Raw genomic sequence first — 22,336 nt, forward strand, 5'->3', positions numbered from 1 at the left:
ATAAACAAACATGAAACTGAACAATTTTTTTTGAAACATGAAAATTAACAAAATTAGAAAAGCATGTAGCTTTGAACACAAAAAAACAAGTCTATTCCTCTGCAATATTGTGGCAAGGACAATAGAACGGGTCATTTCTCCTAACAACATTTGTGGCTGTGCAAAACTGCAAGTGCACCCAGTGGCTACAGTTATCAAAGTCACACTTGGCCCACTTTACAAATATCAATGGTACGCAGTTAGCAAGTTCTTTTGGCTGAAAGAGGCTGCATACACAACAAGTTTCATCATCATCTTCATCTTCAGAGGATTCAACATCAGTGTTTAGATGGGAGGGTCCAGGCTCTGGGTAAGTGTGTTGTTTTGTTGATTGTTTTTTTTTCAGTTGTTTGTTCCTTGTTTGTGAAACTGTTTCTTTTGTGGGCATAAGCTTCGAATGTTTGTTGGATTGTTCAGTTTGTTGCTTGTTTTTCTGTTCATTTGTTGTTTCAGCTCTTTCCCTGAGTTTCTGTTCAATTATCGGATCTGTTATTTCTTTGCCAGATGTAAATTCAAGAATGTTATTCTTTTTCTTTGCATTGTTGAATTCTTTCTTTTTGTTAATGACAACTTCTGCTTCATAGAAGAAAACATCAGGATTTCTTTCATGCATGTTTTTGTTGATTTCAGGAACAGATGGTGCAGCAACATATGGTAGCGAAGTGGTAAAATGCTCCTTGCTAACAGCTGACTCGTCAACTGGAAAAACACCTGATTTCTTGAAGGCAGATCGAAGATTTTCCACAGACAATGCTGCTACGTATGCAGCAGATCCAAGAGGAGCAACATTGTACCTTGTTATTTTTGTAGAGGGATTTTCTCTGATAAATCTGTGACACATGGAGTTGTAGATTTTTTGAAGGGGTCCAAAACAACCCACATCAAGGGGTTGAAGGACATGGCTTGTGTGGGCCGGTAAGATGAATAGAATAATGTTATTCTTCTTTGCCCAATCCAGCACTGGAACATTTATGTGGCTTTTATGACCATCAAGCAGAACAAGGATAGGCTGTGACTTGTCCACTCTTTGCACATATCTGAGGAAATGGGTGTCCATGTAGTGTAAAAACACAGCTGAATTTGACCAGCCACTGTCAGACATACACCCTGATGACCCTTGTGTAGACCCTTGTAACAGATCTGCATTCAGGCGTTTCCCTTTGAAAACAAAGAATGGTGGAAGCTGTGTGCCTAATGCGTTTCCACATCCAATTATTGTTGTAACGCAGGACCTTGACGAAGTAACTGCTGGTGCCTTCAATGTGCCACTTATTATGAATGGTGGGGTATGCTCTGTTTGGATACCTTTTTCGTCAATGTTATAGACACACTCAGGTTTGTTGTGGAGGTCATGTTTTTCAACAACGCTCATCAAATTGTTGAAATATTCATGAACATTGGCCTCTGATGTGGCTTCAGCTCTGTAGTTGGACAGTGCCCTCGGACGAACAACTCGCAACTCAGGCCATCGCTGCTGGAAACCCTTAAACCATTTCACAAAGGTTTATCATTTGGCCTTTTACCAAGGAACACTGCATAGTTTGTAGCACTTGCTACAACTTCACTGATGGTATAACCAAACCCAAGGGCAGCCATTGTCTTGACATGGTCAACTAGTTTGACCTCTTCTTCCTGAAAGAAGAGTGGAGCTGGTCCGGGTTTGAGGCATTCAGGGTCAATAACCCCTTTCACACGGTCCCATAGTGTAGTATGAGGAACACCATACTGTTTTGCAACAGTTCTTACTGGCAAGCCACTGTCTTTTACTTTAAGGTATGCATTGTGAAGAGCTGTTGGTGAGTAAAGACCTTATCTTCTTAGGATTAGACTGAAAAAAAAGAAAAACAAACTTAACTTTATGATGATCAATTGTCAAGAAAGAAAAGCTGGAATATTTTTTCGGAACTGTGCTGTAGCTCTAAGAGCGATAATAAAACAAAGTCACATGACTATCACATGACTGTCACGTGACCCGGACTCGACGAAAAAATCTACGTCTGCTGCAACCAAAATTGCAAATGGAAATACGCTTTTTGGTGTGTAAATGCACGTTTTGATAAATGCATTCAAAAAGTAATAGCAAAAAATACATAAAACCGTGTAAATAACAATAAATGCATTTCTTTTACCTGTTTTCGGCGCATTTGTTGCAAGCTTAGTGGACAAGTAGGTCACGGACTTCATAAATGACCCTTTGTTTATGAATGTGACGTCATGCGCACTTTTGCGCATGCGCATATAGAACCAAAACAAACCGTCCGATATCAGGTTCTGTTCGATAATAGGTACTTACACGATAAGTGGTGTGGATGCGATAGTGTTATTTTTCATCAGAGATTGAAATTAAGTGTAAGGGGTGTATTGAATCAGTCATAAAACAAAGCCTTAAAATAGCTCAATAAATTTCAATTTTGAAATGCAGTTTTACTTTTCTTTTACATTGAATGAATTTTCGTTTCGTTTACATTGAATGAAAATATTCATAATTTAAGCATTCCAATTTAAAAAACACCTGCATATTTTGCAAATTGAACTGTCTTTGCATGTACATGTATATTGAAAACCCTTCTCTAGTGATAATGAGCGATACAAATCTAGCATTTTATGATACCATAAATCTACACATTTAATTTATTTTCCGCAAGTATTTTATATCCGTATATAATGACCAAACGCGATTGCTTGTTTTCATGATGATGTTTCGAACACTGCTGCAGTAACGCACGATCTTTACACATTATAGCAGAGTTTACATTTGCAGGTACCCGTTAAATACGTTAATTGTGGAGCAATAAATTTGTAAAATATTTTAAATGTATAGTTATTAACCACTTTATTGTTATGTTTAAACTGGCTAATATATATAGTTAATAGTTCCTAGCTGTTAATCCATTTCGGACAAATGTCTATTTTTTAAATATGTTCAAATATTTTATTAAAGCAACTGTAAAGTTTTTGACTTAATATGCTAAGAGATGACATGGAGGTATCATAAATTGTGTTTAATGACCAGACACATGTGGTTTATGCAGAGACCCCATACAGAGTCATACAAGTATAGGCCCCTGGGTTTATTACACTGTTTTCTTAGTAATTGTCTGGACAGTATCCGATCATATCGAGATAATCGGTTTGTGATAAACAAAGGGGCAATTAAACACTGGGTTAGAAATGCTGAAACAAAGAGTGTCAAAACTGGTGTGAACAATTAAATAAAAGCATTAACATTTATATAGAGGATTTATTTAATCTGTAACAAGGTAAGTTTTTACAGACAAATAGGTTCAAATGAGTTTCTATATGTTGATTACATAAATTCAATCAATTTGTTGTTTGTTTTCGTCCTTATTTGTGTTCGTTCATTGGATTCAATTTAATCTGAAAGAATTTCAAGTTCTGTGTATTTGTTGTTCTTCAAAAGGGTCGCGAATATGATTGTAACCTTATCACGATGCGGTTCATCACATGCAAACAATAGCAGAATGGCCGCAGTTTTGACGGCCAAAATTTGAGCATGCGCAAACGTGACGTCATTATCGGAATCCCCAAAACCTCCTATTGATTGAACACTTACCAGTGGATTGCAATTTTGAGTGACACTTTAATACTAATTATTAAAAAACAGGTGCTTCGCGCATTTGGACACATTCAGTGTGTTACACACTAGTGCAATAATTGACACTTTTATCATGTTCATAGTGATATTTGCACTGAACACTGACCAGTGTATTGCAATTTTGACACTTATTGATTATTGAAAACTAGTGCTTTTTAACTTGTGTGACCTTTATTTTTATTAAAGCGTGATTGATCTGTTTTGTTTATATTCTTTTTGTGTAGTTAGATACACATAAGACAAGTTTAGTCGTCCTTATTAGTCTTGTTGCAATAGTATTGTTAAGGTAGTATTTGGGTTGTTAAGACTTGTCTTTTTATAATTAGTAGATTTATTACGCAGGCTCTTTTGAACAGGATGCAGTGTTGTGTCAGGAAGCATTTTCCTTTTATTTTTTCAGGTGCCCAAGACAGGAGAAAAGTGAACCGTATTGCTGGGGACTCCAATGCTCATCGGATTAAGGATATTCTTCCTGACGATATAGCTGTCAAATGCCTGCCAATCTCTGATTAGAATATGTAATGACAATGGTATAGAACAGTAATTACAGTTTCAGGTTTGTTTCTATTAATGGTATCACATGTACACATTTTTCTAAACGTTAAAACAAAATGATTAATGAAATAAACAAAAGGTTACCGTTTAAACGTATCCATATGTCAGTTATAAAAGCGTCATTGACATCGCATTTCCAAACTGAAAGTAATGATTATTTCCAGAAGTTATATTCAGATCATTACCCATTTGGGCAATGACGTCATATTAAAACCAACTGTTCTTGCCGTTGTTGAGTCATTGGGTACACATTTTCTACTTACATGCCGTAGTATTTTATAACAAAGACAAATAAATATTGATCCCACATTTCTTCAATAAGACTACACCTGTGTAAATTTTTTATTGTTTTCTACCTAACAAGATGTACATAAAAACGAGTATCTGTTTATTAAATTAAAAATGAATGCGGATGAATAAATGTCGGAAAAAATGTCCTCATGCACGTTGTGCTGACGCGCGTCAAATGTTCAAGACAATTCGGGGAATGATCATGCAACAAATAGCTGGAAATTTTTCCCGAGCACTTTGTGCCGACGAATGTCAAATATTCAAGACGTCTAGGTCGTACATGGTGTTGTGAATAAGGGCCATCTAGCACACATGATACAAATGTATACCAGTCTTTTTTTAACAGCTTTTAATAAGTTTTGCAACATTGTAACGTAATGAACTAAAATGGATTATGTTGATAACAACAGTCGTTTAAATGTTTACTGTTTTTGTAAACATTTTTGAGAAAACACGAAATGCCACCATTTAAACGTGATACTCATAGTTTCTATAAATGATGTAATTATTTCATTTCTTTATACTTAAACAGTTCAAATGTCAAGTCCTAAGCTTCGTATGATTACAGTATTTGTCATCAATATAAAGTTAAACTTATTATGCTGATGTCATCATGTGCAATGATTGGCATCATTGCGTTTTCTAACTAATTTGCATGGTTATATATTTTATTTAAGCGTGTGGAATATTTTACAGATTGTAGGGAATTGTAATTGCAAACTTTTCATTTTAATCTTGAGGCAAAGCATGAATTTTCCTTGTGTATTCATTCATGTATATTTGTGATTTATTTACACAGACATTCGCCAACTCTGTTTTCAAAGGTGCCAAATTTTCTTGTGATCGTTTTCGCCATGCATTGTTGAGAGACTTGCGGAAGATGGATGTTCAACAGCTGTATCTTCATCTAGGCTCAAATGACATTCTTACGAATGAAGCGGTGTTTTACCGGTACATATACAATTTAAAAAAAAGCTTTGATATTTAAATTAAATGTAGTTGTTTCCCATAACTATATAAATTTGCAAAACTAACATTTTACATGGTTTATTCCTCAATGAGTCATGGAAACTTGCAATCATTTTAGAAGTGTTATCTAGTTTCTAATTTATAAATAAAGCATTTCACAATATTTTCTATTATCCATGTTAATTTGACATTTTATGCTCCCCCAAAAAAATTTGGGGGGGAGCATATAGTCGCCGCTTCGTCAGTCCGTCTGTCCGTCCGTGAACAATTTTTGGATTCTCAGCAACTAAAGGCCGGAATTCAATGAAACTTAATGGGAAGCTTCACTATTAAGAGGAAATGTGCATATTATCAGCGGGTTCTGGTCGGATGATTTGTCACAGAGTTATGGCCCTTTTAAATTTTCTATTAACTGTACATATAGTGCAATTCTTGTCAGGGCTATTTCTCAGCAATTAATGACCGGAATTCAATGAAACTTTATGGGAAGATTTACTACCAAGAGGAGATGTGCATATTATCAGCGGGTTCTGGTCCGATGATTTTTCACAGAGTTATGGCCCTTTGAAATTTTCCATTTACTGTACATATAGTGCAATTCTTGTCCGGGCTATTTCTCAGCAACTAATGACTGGAATTCAATGAAACTTTATGGGAAGCATCACTACCAAGAGGAGATGTGCGTATTATCAGCGGGTTCTGGTCGGATGATTTTTCACAGAGTTATGGCCCTTTGAAATTTTCCATTGTACATATAGTGCAATTCTTGTCCGAGCAATTTCTCAGCAACTTATTACGGGAATTCAATGAAACTTTATGGGAAGCTTTACTACCAACAGGAGATGTGCATATTATCAGCTGGTTCTTGTCGGATGATTTTCCACAGAGTTATGGCCATTTGAAATTTTCCATTGTACATATAGTGCAATTCTTGTCCGAGCTATTTCTCAGCAACTTATTACATGAATTCAATGAAATTTTATGGGAAGCTTCGCTACCAACAGGAGATGTGCATATTATAAGCCGGTTATGGTCGGATGATTTTTCACAGAGTTATGGCCCTTTGAATTTTTCTATAAACTGTACATATAGTGCAATTCTTGTCCGGGCTATTTCTCCCCAACTACTGACTGGAATACAATGAAGCTTTATGGGAAGCTTAACTACCTTGAGGAGATGCGCATGTTATTAGTGGGTTCTGGTTAGATGATTTATTTACAGAGTTATGGCCCTTTGAAATTTTTAAGTTACTAAACCATCCATTGTATTAATTTGTCCAAAGTTATGCCCCTCAAGACGTTTCCTTTTATCTGAATATATAGTGCAATATTGTGACAAAAAAACCTTTGTGGAGCATCACCCGTCTCAAACGGTTTCTTGTTTCATTATTTGCTGTCTACAATTAATTTTACATGAAATAGCAAATGTTTTATTTATGCGCATAATATTAACAATATAATTATACATATTTGTTTATGTAACTATTTTGATAGGTAAGTCAGTCTGCAAAGAAAAAGAACACATTTGTATATATTTTACTCCACATTTTTTATGCCCCCTTTCGAAGAAAAGTGGGTATATAGTTTTCTCACTGTCTGTCTGTCTGTCACACTTTTCTTGTCCGCTCTCTAATTCAAATAGTTTTCATCTGATCTTTACCAAACTTGGTCAGAAGTTGTATCTAGGCAATATCTAGGTCAAGCTCGAATATGGGCCATGCCGGGTCAAAAACTAGACCATGGGGTCACTTAGTGCATTTTAAGGTTTAAGCATGGTGTCTGCTCTCTAATTGAAGTAGTTTTCATCTGATCTTTACCAAACTTGGTCAGAAGTTGTATCAAGACAACATCTACGTCATGTTCGAATATGGGTCATGCCGGGTCAAAAACTAGGTCACAGGGTCACTTAGTGCATTTCAAGGATTAAGTATGGTGTCCGCTCTCTAGTTTGGGACTTATTTTGCATTTCTAAATTAACGTTTTTTATGCCGCCGAAGAAGGGCATATAGTGATCGCACTGTCCTTCCGTCTGTTTATCTGATGTCTGCCTGTCCGTCCGTCACACTTTGTGTTTAGGTTTCGAAAAATGCTCATAACTTCTTTTGTCGCTTCAGATGTAACATTCATATTTGATATGCATGTGTACATGGACAAGGCCTTTCCATATGCACACAAATTTTTACCCCATGACATTGACCTTAGGGTCCGTGTTTAGGGTTCAAAAAATGCATTTAGATTTCGAAAAATGCTCATAATTTCTATCAAAGCATTTATTGGGGGCATACGTCATCCTATGGAGACAGATCTTGTTTAACAATTTAATTGAAAATAATATGTTGTCAACATGAAGTGTATATATGCAAGATCACATTCCCAGTGACAACAACTCTTTAATTGTTGACTGTATTTTAGCTGGACTATTATATATGAAATATATATAGTGGAGCTATCCTACTCACCCCGGCGTTGGCGTTTCCGTGAGCGTGCAAATGTTAAAGTTTGCGTACTACTTCAAATATTTTCAATGTCCATTGACATATTGCTTTCATATTTTGCATACTTGTTTACCAACATGATCCCAACCTATAAACAAGAGCAGACCACTGTATCAAGCATTTTGACAGAATTATTGCCCCTTTTATACTTAGAATATGCATATTATTGATAAATCTATGTTAAATTGTGCGTACTACCCCAAATATTTCCTATGTCCTTTAACATATTGCTGTGTTATATTGCATACTTGTTTACCAACATGACCTTTAACCTACAAACAAGAGCAGACCACTTAATCAAGCATTTTTATAGAATTTAGGCCCCTTTTATACTCAGAATATGCATATTATTGATAAATCTATGTTAAAGTTTGCGTACTACCCCAAATATTTCCTATGTTCTTTGACATATTGCTATTATATTTTGCATACTTGTTTTCCAACATGACCCCAACCTATAAACAAGATTAGACCACTGAATCAAGCATTTTGATAGAATTATGGCCCCTTTTTTACTTTGAGAATTGGACATTTTGCTTAAATTCACATAACTTCTTTATTTATGATAAGATTTTATTAATACTTTGACAAAACAACACTTACCTGAATACCACAATGGATTCCACCCGTGCAATACCAGTGCTCCAGCTAGGCCTAAATCGAAGGGCGCCCCGCCCTGCCCTCCCGAACCTCCGCCCTGACCTTCCTAGGGCCCCCCCTGCCCTTAAAAAAAATATTTTTTTTTTATTTTATTTTTTTACATATGATGATTAATAAATCTCTTATTAAAATACATTGTAATTAATTTATTCCTCATTTTAGTAATTAAATTTGAATTGTTTAATGACAATGGGAATAATTTATTCCCTCAATTATTGATAACACATAAATTAACATGCATGAGGAAGCATTCTAGAAACACCCGCGCGCTCGAAAGTGCCCTTTTGACAAAATACTGCGCGTCCAAAGTGCCCTTTTGACAAAAAATCCCCCTGCCTTTTTCAAATCCTAGCTGCAGCACTGCAATACCCCACGCCCCAACCCAGAATCCCTGCCCCCCCCCCCCCACCCCCCCCCCCCAAATTTTTTGTTTTCCTTTTTTAACCAGGTTTTCCGAAGGAAAAAACTGGTTATTAGATTGGCGAATGCGGGCGGGCTGGCTGGCTGGCGGGCTGGCTGGCGGGCTGGCGGAATAAGCTTGTCCGGGCCATAACTATGTCGTTCATTGTCAGATTTTAAAATCATTTGGCACATTTGTTCACCATCATTGGACGGTGTGTCGCGCGAAATAATTACGTCGATATCTCCAAGGTCAAGGTCACACTTTGAGTTCAAAGGTCAAAAATGGCCATAAATGAGCTTGTCCGAGCCATAACTATGTCGTTCATCGTCAGATTTTAAAATCATTTGGCACATTTGTTCACCATTATTGGACGGTGTGTCGCGCGAAATAATTACGTCGATATCTCCAAGGTCAAGGTCACACTTTGAGTTCAAAGGTCAAAAATGGCCATAAATGAGCTTGTCCTGGCCATAACTATGTCATTCATTGTGAGATTTTAAAATCATTTGGCACATTTGTTCACCATCATGGGACGGTGTGTCCCACGAAAGAATCACGTCAATATCTCCAATGTCAAGGTCGCCACGACTAAAAATAGATTTAAAAAAAAAAACTTACAAAGGGGGTTAATTTTTTTTGGTCATTTCAAAAGTTCAGTTTGAGTTTTCTCCCTTTATCAGATTTTTTTTTCACAATGAAAACCTGGTTTTGTGACAATTTTGTCCCTTGTTTATTTTTGAAAGATCGTCAGATCGTCTAATAAATGACCACACCCCACGTTATACCCCCCTCTCAACCCCCCTACCCCCTCCCCAATTTTTTATTTTTTTTCCTTTTTTTATTTTTGAAAGATCATCTAATAAATTATTGAATATGAACAATTTCCCCATGATGGCTTACGTTATACTGTCAAGCACTCGAATAGTCGAGCGCGCTGTCCTCTGAATGCTCTTGTTATCTTTTTTTATTAATGAAAATGATTGTATTGAAATAATTTCAGAGATGTAGCTGACTTGTGCGATTTGGTGCATCAGGTCAGTCCAGACACTGAGGTTGTCTTTTGCAAAGTTTTCTGAATAAAATACATTGAATTTAGTGGTTTGATAAAAATAGAAAATGCCCAGAGCCAGTAGCACTGACACTTGCAGTGTGATATAAGAAATGGCAAAACTATTTTGAACCTTCTCCCATAACAGATATCTCCCTGTTAGCTAACAAACGTTTTTTTGACTGATAGTTCAGTCACATAAATGTGAGGGGACTGTCAGGATGTTTTTTTTAAATAATAATTATTGATTAAGTGATAAGAAAATATTGAAATTGTGTTCATTGTTATTTGAACTAACTTTAAGAAAGTATTGAAATTGTGTACATTGTTATTTGAACTAACTTGCTTACATTACGTGCATTTCAAGGATTAAGTATGGTGTCCGCTCTCTAGTTTGGGACTTATTTTGCATTTCTGGATTAACTTTTTTAATGCCGCCGAAGGAGGGCATATAGTGATCGAACTGTCCTTCTGTCTGTTTGTCTGATGTCTGTCTGTCCGTCACACTTTGTGTTTAGGTTTCGAAAAATGCTCATAACTTCTTTTGTCGCTTCAGATGTAACATTCATATTTGATATGCATGTGTATATGGACAAGGCCTTTCCATACCCACACAAATTTTTACCCCATGACCTTGACCTTAGGGTCCGCGTTTAGGGTTCGAAAAATGCTCATAATTTCTATCAAAGCATTTATTGGGGGCATACGTCATCCTATGGAGACAGCTCTTGTTTAACAATTTAATTGAAAATAATATATATGTTTTCTTATCTAAGTTAATGTCAAAGTTCTTGTTTAGTAGGTATTTATTGGTTAAAATGATGAAAAATAAATGTTAAATATATTTTTATGTTTCACAAAGTTTTATATTTAAAGGAGGCGCACAATCGGTGTCCAGAATGCAGGGTTGTTTGCTCCAACGAAGACGCTTTGCTGAGCCACTTCTGCAGTCGCCACATCAAGCAACCAGAGACTGGAAAAGAGAGTAAAATTAAGCTGATAGGCTCACCAATGGTATGACTTTAAATCACTAACTTGTGTATGCTTGACAAGCATTTTATGTACAAATAAAGTAACAAAAAAAGGAGGTCAACACATGCACTTTCCCATATAATGCTTTCTGTATCTTTTAGCAACTAATGACACGATTTTGTGTTGACATACTCAATATGATAGTTATAGCCCTATATAACTGGTATGTTCATTTTAGTTAATCTTTCTATTTTATTAAACCTGTTTGTTTTAGCTAGATTGCTTGAAAAACACAACCAGGATTATTTTTATGCCCCCGGATCGAAAGATCGGGGGTATATTGTTTTTGGCCTGTCTGTCATTGTATGTGTCTATGTGTGTGTGTGTGTGTGTGTGTGTGTGTGTCCCAAAACTTTAACCAAAACTTTAACCTTCATCATAACTTTTGCAATATTGAACATAGCAACTTGATTTTTGGCATGCATGTGTATCTCATGGAGCTGCACATTTTGAGTGGTGAAAGGTCAAAGTCAAGGTCATCCTTCAAGGTCAAAGGTCAAAAAAAATAATTCAAAAACTTTAACCAAAACTTTAACCTTCTTCATAACTTTTGCAATATTGAACGTAGCAACTTGATATTTGGCATGCATGTGTATCTCATGGAGCTGCACATTTTGAGTGGTGAAAGATCAAGGTCATCCTTAAAGGTCAAAGGTAAAAAAATAATCAAAGTGGCGCATTAGGGGGCATTGTGTTTCTGACAACCACATTTCTTGTTAGCATTGTCTTACCCCTGTTACATGCAATGTACATTTGGCTTATTAAATTGGAAACCCTGGTTTGCATTAGAATATTTTGCAAAACATAGTTGAAAAAACATACATGTATACAAACTTAGTCATTACTGTTAGTATAATGAGCACCTCTATTTCTGAATATTTTGATTGGATGGTTATGGGCCTTTATGCGTGTGTCACATTTATGTATGTGAAAGTGTGTAATTAGACAAAAGAATTTATATTTTTTTATTTTTTGGGTAACAATCACTTATTTTAGAGTTATTTATAAGTAAATCTTACAGATTGCATCTGCTTATCATGAACTCAACGAAGTCAGCTCAAGGAAGTGGAAGGCATGCTTGGAAAATAGAAGTTTCCATTATGAAGGCAAATTTTAGTATATTTCAAATTTGTAACCAAATGAAGTGACAAGATCTTGAATGAAAATTTGATTGAACATTTGTTATCTGTAAAGAGAAACAGTTTGAAGCGAATGAATTAAGTATTGCCTATTGTCTATAAGTTAATTGTGTGACCTGAACCCTGTGAGGGATATTACTTATTTTTATACGCTGGTTTTGAAAAAACGGGACGTATTATAGTTTCACCCTTGGCAGGCGGCGGCGTCCATAACAGTGTCCACTCTCTAATTCAAATAGTTTTCATCCGATCTTCACCAAACTTGGTCAGAAGTTGTATCTAGACAATATCTAGGTCAAGTTTGAATATGGGTCATGCCAGGTCAAAAACTAGGTCACGGGGTCACTTAGTGCATTTGAAGGATTTAGCATTGGTGGCTCTCTAATTGGAGTAGTTTTCATCTGATCTTTACCAAATTTGGTCATAAGTTGTGTGTAAATGATATATAGATCAAGTTCAAATATGGGTTATGCCGGGTCAAAAACTAGGTCGCGAGGTCACTTAGAGCATTTCATGCATTTCGCATGGTGTCTGCTCTCTAATTGAAGTAGTTTTCATCCAATCTTCACAAAATTTGGTCAGAAGTTTTATCTAGACAATATCTAAGTCAAGTTCAATTATGGGTCATGCCGGGTCAAAAACAAGGTCAGGGGTTCACTTAGTACATTTCAAGGATTAAGCATGGTGTCCGCTCTCAAATTGAAGTAGTTATCATCCGATCTTCACCAAATTTGGTCAGAAATTGTGTCAAAATGTTATCTAGGTCAAGTTCAAATATGGGTCACGCCAGGTCAAAAACTAGGTCACGAGGTTACTTAGTGCATTTCAAGCATTTAGCACGGTGTCCACTCTCTTATTGAAGTAGTTTTCATCTGATCTTCAACAAATGTGGTCAGAAGTTGTATCTAGACAATATCTAGTTCAAGTTCAAATATGGGTCATGCTGGGTCAAAAACTAGTTCACAGGGTGCATTTCAAGGATTTAGCATGGTGTAAGCTCTTTAATTGAAAGAGTTTTCATCCGATCTTCACCAAATTTGGGCAGAAGTTGTGTCTTAATGATATCTAAGTCAAGTTCAGATATAGGTCATGCCGGGTCGAAAACTAGGTCACTTAGTGCATTTCCAGCGTTTAGCATGGTGTCCAAAACCTTCAAACGGGTGTATCTTGTGACAGTTTAGCACTCTTGTTTATTACATTAAAGCCACACACCTTGAAATGAAATACATGTTACTCAGTACATAAAGATGCAATTTGAAAGTGTGCAAAATTGTCATTAAATCTATAGCCTAGTTAGCAAGTAATTTATTTTTTTTTATTTTAAAACTGAATGTATGATTTGTATACGTACATGTTCAATTCGAGAAGCACAATTATTTTTAAGTTTTAAAGCACAAGAAAGACGGATTTCTACCTTGCAACCACCAGATATATTCTAATTGGCAAAGATAAAATATGTTTCTTATTTATATCCAAATTTACTATGCCAGATATTTCATTTCAAGGTGTGTGGCTTTAAGGAATGTTTTTTAAATGCGTATATTACCAAGATCTGCACAGCCAGGGTGATATTAACCTTCAGATGTTAAAGCTTTCTAAGAATTTTAAGGCTTGCCTTTTATACTTGAAATGATAAATCATTAACATGTTTTGTTCTTTAGGAACATACAAACATTTCCCACCCACCATGTGGATCAAGATGTTTGGGCTGATGATTCTGGGTCGTATGTGTGGACAAGGTGGTCTTCATTACATCATGATGCAGCTGTGTATTCAACAACATGTTAACCTGTCCCAGCGGATGTTGATGCTCTTAAATCTCTTAAATGATGTTGAGAAAAATCCAGGACCGGTACTTTATGACAAAATATACATCGTTTATTGAATAACTATATATATTTATTTTAACATTAAAGTGATTTTTTTCTTGCATTTTTGTGCCTTTTATTACTGAGAACTATTTTATCATATGTTGGTGATTGAAACCCAGGACCTGTAAGTGCTTCTTAATATTTGCAACAAATGACAAATCATGTTAAGTTTTTGAAACATCTGTTTTTTGTTCAGTTAAAGGACATATTGAACTCACTAATTGCTAAGTTAACCTAGATGCATCAAGTTTTTATTGATGATTTCTACTTTCTGTTGAATCATTATCCTTTCCAAAGCCAGAGAAATATAGTGTTGGCGTTTTCCATCGGTCAGTCTGTCAGTCCATCCATCTGTTTGTTACAAACATTTTAGGGCTTCATATCATGAATTTAATAAGATTTCAACATGGAAAAATAAGTGTATGCCATATTCATACAATAGTGCAAATTTACTTTTTTTCTTTCTTTTTAGATTAGTTATTAACAGAAGAACAGAACAGTAACATACTTTTATTACATTAACAGAGGCTCTGATTAGATGTGTATCTGCGTAAAGAACTCATAGAAAATATCAATATATAGATAAATAAAACAAAAATAGAGTTAAACAAATCATGGTGAAATCCACAATACACACCAAGAGCTATTAGTAGGCTTATCTCCATTGACTTATTTCACAGTAAATCTCTTTTTTTTTGCCTTTTCATTAACATTTTCAATCAAAAATAACATTTGTGAAAAACTTAGTCAATGATTATAACTAAAGTTAAAAATGTGGACACTGTAAGTTAATTGACTTTGGCTTCCAATCTGCAGTTTACAAAGTTGCTTGTTATAGGAGTATTCGTGCAAATGGATATCCTGCAAGGAAGACTTCCACTCCATAGGACAGCAAGATGCACATATCATCTCTCATGTGGTTCAAGAGAAATGCTGTAGATGGGGAGACTGTACCAAAGTCCTGAGCTTTAATAGTCTTGAAAACCATGAACTTAAACATCTCTATGATGTGAGTTTAGCACTGTGTATGAACTGGTGTTGCTTCATTTTCTGCATATCTTTATCTCAGTCTTCTCTAGTTTTGATGGTCAAATACATATTGTCTGCCAGTTTTTTTCCCCCAGTACTGCCGTTCATCGTTTGCTTGCATCAAGAGTTTTAAAAGAAATTAAAACTCATTTGTTTAGTTAGAATCTTATGAGAGACTTAAATGGCCATGTTTAATACAATTGTATAACAACATATATGAGCTAAAAAAATAGTTGGAATAATTAATGTTTATATGAACATAACAAATTTACTTAAAATCATAGGTCTTGTTTTTGTCTGCCACTATAAGAACCAGAACATATTTCGGACATTCGAGGATTGACTTGCTGTGTTAGAGGATCATCAGGTGATGGAAGAAACCAGGCTTTTTTCGACTCAATGTTGATGAAACCTGATCGACATGCTCATCTTGGTTGAGTAAGCCTGGGTTGAGTGTTTCCAAAAAGTAGGTAACCTGGTGAAATCTTAGGAAAACATTGTAACCAGATCCAGGTTTATTTGACTGACAGACCGATGGACAGTGGGTCAACCGTAAATCCCTTCATGTGAAAACGGTAGAGACAAAATAAATATCACATTGCTCTTCTGAGTTCATTTGAAAACCAAGTTTTATCACAAAATTGAAATGGTCAATGTATTATTGTGTGTATTTAAAAATTATGTGAATATTAAGTTTCATGAAATCTTACTGAGTTTTCTCAATTTTAGCTACTATTCGGACATGGACTGACGGACAAATGGGCAACAATGTCGCAATTTGTATACCAAGTTTTATAAGAATTGTTTCATAAAAGTAACCAATGTGTCTGTTCTATGTCAAGGTAACTACTAGGATGAAATACACAAACAGATTTTGGTTCACAATAGGGTAGGCTCCGCGTGCCGTGAACCGGGCAACAGCTTTTGTCATTTAACATTTGTGTTATAATGGCATAAGCTGGCAGATACCCTTTAACTTTAACGATGTTTTCCGATAATTTCTCGGAAAATACAATCTAGCAATTTTTATTTAATTTAGATTACTAAAAAATAATATTATATTTATGCCCCCCTTGGAAGAAGAGGGGTATATTGTTTTGCACATGTCAGTTGGTTGGTCCACCTGATGGTTTCCTGATGATAACTCAAGAACGCTTTGGCCTAGGATCATGAAACTATCGTACGTGCTTTTACTTTCTATTTCAATATCCTTGAAGTTTTCATTATTTCCGTCTAGTGTAATCGGTAACGGGATCTTTATTCACGTACGATACATTATTTAGTTCTTAACAGTTAATTATTCTGTCCATTACGGTCTTAGTGAATGTTGTATTTGTAGTGTTTCATTTTCAATTAGCATTAAATGTTACCATTCTTCATTTTATGTAACTTAGCGTTAAGCGCTAATATTCTATAATCCATAATAGATGTAAATAATCAAGGAAGTCGACAGTGTAAACAGCCCATTTTATTCTCTGTAATATCCGAGAAAACACTGTGTTAATTTATTAAACAAGATAAACATTTGCATGCATAAATATCATTTATGATATATACGTACATATGCAACGATATTGATTTCTAATATATATTGATAAATCACACAGAATATTGTTCAATTTCACTAACAGTTTTCAGGCATTAACATTATTTTGTTAAATTATAAAATAAAGAAATTATTTATTTATGAGAAGACAGTACTATTTGTTTTACTAATATGATACTTATAAAATAGCAATTATCATTAATACACAATATATATTTATTTGGATATTGCGCAGTCAAACAACTTTCCTAAATACTCTACACTGAATGTAGGTGAAACAAATTAAAGTAGTAAACAATAATTTAAGTATGAATATATTTATTTGCAGCAAACAATAATTTAGGTTTGAAAATAAATAAGTATCAACAGCTCACCTGTAATATCCGAGAAAACACTGTGGTGAGTCCCCCGCAGTGTTTTCTTAAATATTCTTCCAGATGCATCTTTCTGAAACCTGATCAGGCTTTTCCTAATACGTTTCTCACGTGATCCTATGTGGTCTCACGTGGTACGCTGATTCACCTACTTTTTTATATTTGTTCGGGTCAAAGTTGTTAACCCTTGGTCATGGAACTTTCCAGAAGTTTCTATTGCTTACGTTTGCGTTCTTGATTTGGTAAACAATTTAGATTGGAATGTGCTATTCTTTGTTAGCTTAGTAAGCTGTTTTCTTATAGTACATCAATATGATAGAGTTTGTAGCTCACCTGGCACAAAAAGTATTCCGGTGTGGTTTTGTGAAAACTGGGCTTATGAACTGCGCAATTCCTTAAGTATTTCTAACAATGTACAATAGTTATTCTAAACAATATGCAATAGTTATTTTAAACAATATGCATTAGTTATTTTAAACAATATGCAATAATTATTTTAAAATTTTGTTAATTGAAATTAATTAAAACTTTATTAATTATGATTAATTAAAATTATTAAATAAGTTAAAGTGAAAATTTAAATATTACAAATATTTCATAAGATTGTGATTTTAATTGGATTACATCTTCCCCTCCTTCTTTTTAATTAGAATTCCTATTCTAATATATGGGCTGTTTAAATTTAACTGCTGTTTAAACAATCCCAGAACATTTAACTGTAAAATATTAAAGCATGCATACATGAATCTACCATATTTAACAACAATCGAAATAGATGTAATATATAGATAATAGGAAAAGAATTCGTAAACACACTAGGCATTAATCGTAAATGAAAATACAACAACTTTAAATATACACTCCGCCTGAAGTGTCTATAACAAAACAACAAATATAAACAGGGTTTCAAATAAACTATATTAGAGAATTAATACTTAGATCATTATTTGAAACATCAATAAGACAAAGATCAAGTACAACGTAATTGAAATGCACAATAATGACAAAGCAGTCTATATACATGTTAGTATTTGTTGGAAAACAAAAGAATTATCAAGTATTATTTATACAATTGAAAAGTTTGTAAGTTAATGTTTAGCATAGGTGACTTTAATAGTCACATTTAGTTATACATTTTTATGTTTAGTATGTTCATTTGGGTTCCAACATATACTGTTTTATTAGTTTCCAGTTGAAACATTTTACAGTATGAAGACATAATTTACAAATTTTGAATCCGTTTTGTATAGTGTCATAGGAGCAGAAGATATGATGGGGTGTATGGCAACAAGGGGTTCGACTTAAGAATAAATGAACAAGAGGATCAAGTTTTTTGAATTTTGGACGACAATTTTTCAGCGAAGTATGACAAACTCGACAATATGTGTTGTCAAAATCTATAGGGATCGATTGGCATTTAAGGGATTGTTTGTAAAGGCGAAAATGTTGAGTCATTAATTTATTGATTTGTTTAAGATCTGCATTTAAGATGTCTGTAATGGAAAAATTGGATAAGGGGGGAGGTAGAAATTTTGATTGAAGAAATCTTTTGTGGGCTATTATGGATATTTGGGATTTTGAACCGAACCTAAAAATAATTGTTTGGCAGATTTGAAAATTTAGGGGGTGGATTTCATAAAGTAGATGGTCGAGCATTTGAAGATAGAGTATATTTATGTCGAAGTAGTCTATAGCAAAAATTAAGCTTGAAAATGAAATGTTAGGATTATTTAACATGTGGGTAAATAGTAACTTTTTAGTGCGTCTATGGATTTTTCTTAATTTGGGAAAAGTATTTAAAAAGTATTATATGTGATGCAGTTGATGGTGATCTAAAGGGAGGGAAATGTATAAATTACTAGAAGAGTTGCCATTGTATTTAAATAATAACTTGAAATAATTAGAGAACAATATAAAAAATGAAATGTTAATAACAATATCCATTTTATGAAATTAATGAAATGTAAAATTGACAATAGGGAACCAAAAATGTAACGATAAAATGATATTATATATACAATAGAGTATCAATGAAAATACAAATTTAAGAACACAATTATGAAATACACACTATATTTATATGAATGATGTATTGTCGTGTGCGCCTGAAATGAGAACAGCGAAAGTATAAAAAAAATTTGAAGTATGTATGTAATGAATAAAATTAAAGTATGTAACGATTGACATCTAATATGAGAAAACATGTAAAATGTAGTATTTAATAATGAAGATTAAATTAAATCATTTCAATAATCTTCAAAGTATTTATAATGGTTAAATGGAAAAAAAAATGAAATATAACATTGAATAATTGACGTCAGAGTTGAAATCCATGCAAAATTTGACATCAAAGTTGTAACATATTCAAATATGATGATGACAAAGTGATAACTAATGCTATTCCACTAATGCTATTCCATTTTTTTTTTTTTTTTTTTTTTTTTTTTTTTTTTTTTTTTTTTTGCAGTTGAAGTTCGCTTATGTACGTTCCTTAATTCCGTTATGGACCAAGAATAGTTCAGTGTGATAGTTTGTGTTGAGCATTTGTCGGAGTTTGATGTACTGATAAATGCCAATTGACAGAGCAGATGGTATTTCCATTATTATATCCCCTGTAGCGTTCCGAAACGAAATTTCCGTAGTGTTAATGAGCAGTTTTGGAAACAATCCAAAGCGTATGCTGTTTATGTTCAGGGTGACAGGTAAGTCAATGATCCATTCTGATCGACAAGAAACCGAACTGACGATGTTGATATCAATACAATTTAAACCATTTGATACATGTAAAATCAAAAGAGTGCCACGTTGTCGTTTGAATATTTGCAATTTGCGAAGGATTGTTATTAGCAAGAGAACGTGAATCATGGCCAGAAAGACAAGAAAATGTTCATATTTCAGAGACTCATTAAGACTGTTGGTAAATTCCTGAAGTGGTGATAGCGTGGTGGGATTGTCGTATTTAAGATGTTGTGCCGCTGTTGGTTTTATTAGTGTAATTGCAGTTAATAGAATGCGAATTTTTCGTGAAAGAAATATCAACATGAGCGTGTTTCCGATTGTGAGTAATATACCTATGATTAAAATTATATCAAAAGTGGATAAACCTGATTCAATTGAGATTTCACCGTTAAGCATTGCTTCTGTTAGGCTATGGTACACAATTTGGTTTTTTTTTTTCTCTTTTCACAAAGGTTTGCATGTCAATTTCTAATTTGTGCGACCGAGTTAATATATCCTGTGTGTTTTGATCGAAGGTTTTAAATATCGGTAATAATACATTGATTGGATCATTGTACGAAATGTTTTTCATCAATTTATCCAAAACCGTATTATTAAAAAATTGTTGGAGTAACGGTAAGTTAATTGGATATATTTGGTCGACAGTAGTATCGTTTGTCAAACATTTTGTGAATTGCTCATCAATACGTTGACTTTTTGAGACTAGTTTACATGCACATGGTACATCGATAATGCAGTACTTACAATCATCTATTGTTTTAGAACGATTTACACATTCCAATTTTAAATTTGATTGCATGTATGCAAGTACCTTAGAACTATTTAAAATTCTCAGCTCTGGTTTCAAGACGTTTCTTACTATCTTATATTCACATATATCTTTCGTTTTTGCATTGTCCCCGTGTTTCAAGAGTTCTACGAAACAATTCGTATTGAAATCGATTTCAAATATAATATTATGTTTACATAAAATTGTTGAACCTGCTGTCAAACAGTCTCTCAAGAATGATTCATCAAGAAAAGTGAATAATAGGTTTTTCCCATTATAAATTAAATACCTAGGTTTTGATGTGAATTCATTAGCATCTTTGTTTTTTATATCATTGTCAAGAGGAATTGGAAAGAAATTTAATTCATAAATTTCGTTATCCAAACTGTTTGTCAGTGGAAACAATACCATTATGTATATTGAGTTATTGTTGCGTCCATAAATAAATTCAGCATGATTGTAGTAGAATGCCAATTCAGTGCTGACCAATTTATGAGTCGGATAGTTGATTTTTAACGACGAAGCTATTTCTGTTAACGTTTGGGACATTAGTTCGGGGTTTATTATATGAATCGACAATTTACGATTGCCCAGTGATTCAATTCCTATGGCTAGCCTATCAAACAGTGACCTTATTTTGATCATTTTATCATTTACATCTAGTATTAATTTTTCAGCAGTTGTATGTTTATTTGACATAGATTCCATTTCGTCCACAATTTTATGCCTGACTGCTGAAGCATTCGCAACGAATTCATCGAATAATTTCATATGCTCGTGAACATTAGTTGCAAATGATGCCATTTCGCCGAATTCGTGCGTAAATGTGTTTGTTAAGAGATTAACTCTTTGTGCCAATTTATTTGCATGATCGCGTAATCGATTAAGTTGTGACGTTGTTGCAATGCCAAAAAGAGTTGAACCTAATTGTCCTATAAAGGGAAGTAAGGGTTGTGACTCACGTGTCTTCCGTTTATCTGAGATTGTAGGAATCATGCTACGAAATTTGTGTAACAAAGATTGTATATCATGTTCCATTAAAATCCTTAGAGTGTTGAATTCGACGCTAATGGTACATCCTTTTTCGTAGAAATAAGTGTCTCTACACAATGAATAATTTCTACCGATGTCACTATTGAATTGATAGTCCGGCATATCAAATCGAAAAGTATGCGTCCATTCATTATTCACGAAGTTTATTGTTTTTGGATCTGAGAACTTAACGCCATGGTTCATCAGCAATTGTTCGCTGTGTGCTCCCACAAGTGACAGGAAAAGTATAATGAATCGTGTGACCAACATCTTGCCTAAAAGAAAAAAATAACAGTTAATTTGTTTATCATTTTACCGTTTTCTTTTGTGATTTTTCTTTAGAGATTTGTTTATATAAAATTGTTTAATAAGTGCTTCTGATGTGTCTTCGTCATTTGCCCAACTGTTCTTATACTTTTTGTTTGTCCATTTTATCAAATATTGTCTTTGATTATCTTTAATTCTGGTTTTTAAAATTTTGTCAGCTTTGTACCATTTCTTGTTTGAATTTTTTGGTGGAGTATCATTTTGATTTATTGTATTTTGTTTGTCAGTTGCCGTTATATTTGGCTGTGTATTGTCGGTAACGGTTTGCGGATTGTTTTGATTTTCTGTGTTATCATTAGTTTCTTTTTCATGGAATTTGAATGTTTGAGATAAATCACGTAAATCCTTTTCATCATGGTATCTTCTTAATCTGTTGATATTAACCGGAACTTTTAATTCTTTG

At 34.1% G+C, this 22,336-nt stretch overlaps 1 protein-coding gene and 1 long non-coding RNA gene across 5 annotated transcripts in view; one reads left to right on the forward strand and one right to left on the reverse strand.

The window, feature by feature from the left end:
- The first annotated feature begins 3,661 nt into the window (after positions 1-3,661).
- On the forward strand, positions 3,662-16,289 carry LOC127853184 (uncharacterized). 4 transcript variants are annotated; one of them, XM_052387448.1, is made up of 8 exons: positions 4,943-5,452; positions 10,028-10,061; positions 10,952-11,089; positions 12,129-12,213; positions 13,908-14,098; positions 14,956-15,126; positions 15,457-15,721; positions 15,876-16,289. In XM_052387448.1, the coding sequence occupies exons 1-7, from the start codon at positions 5,274-5,276 to the stop codon at positions 15,487-15,489; spliced, it is 831 nt and encodes a 276-aa protein (XP_052243408.1). In that variant the 5' UTR covers positions 4,943-5,273; the 3' UTR covers positions 15,490-15,721; positions 15,876-16,289. The 4 variants fall into 4 exon arrangements, with proteins under 4 accessions (XP_052243406.1, XP_052243407.1, XP_052243405.1 ...); XM_052387446.1 differs by lacking the exons at positions 15,457-15,721; positions 15,876-16,289 and adding an exon at positions 3,662-4,211 and having other exon boundaries at positions 5,326-5,452; positions 14,956-15,294; XM_052387447.1 differs by lacking the exons at positions 15,457-15,721; positions 15,876-16,289 and adding an exon at positions 3,662-4,185 and having other exon boundaries at positions 5,326-5,452; positions 14,956-15,294.
- The window catches only part of LOC127853185 (uncharacterized), a 36,185-nt gene continuing 24,364 nt past the window's right edge, over positions 10,516-22,336 (reverse strand). The window contains exon 3 of the long non-coding RNA XR_008036516.1: positions 10,516-11,048. This is a non-coding gene — a long non-coding RNA (uncharacterized LOC127853185). The remainder of the gene's footprint in view (positions 11,049-22,336) is intronic.

Source organism: Dreissena polymorpha, chromosome 12, assembly GCF_020536995.1.
Source record: "Dreissena polymorpha isolate Duluth1 chromosome 12, UMN_Dpol_1.0, whole genome shotgun sequence".
NCBI lineage: Eukaryota > Metazoa > Mollusca > Bivalvia > Myida > Dreissenidae > Dreissena > Dreissena polymorpha.

Bases quoted from the DNA above. Each gene is read 5' to 3' on its own strand.
- LOC127853184 (XM_052387445.1), top strand. From the start codon at position 5,274: ATGTATATTTGTGATTTATTTACACAGACATTCGCCAACTCTGTTTTC. The intron at 5,453-10,027 runs GTACATATACAA...AAATAATTTCAG, and splicing joins AATGAAGCGGTGTTTTACCG to AGATGTAGCTGACTTGTGCG. The intron at 14,099-14,955 runs GTACTTTATGAC...TGCTTGTTATAG, and splicing joins TTGAGAAAAATCCAGGACCG to GAGTATTCGTGCAAATGGAT.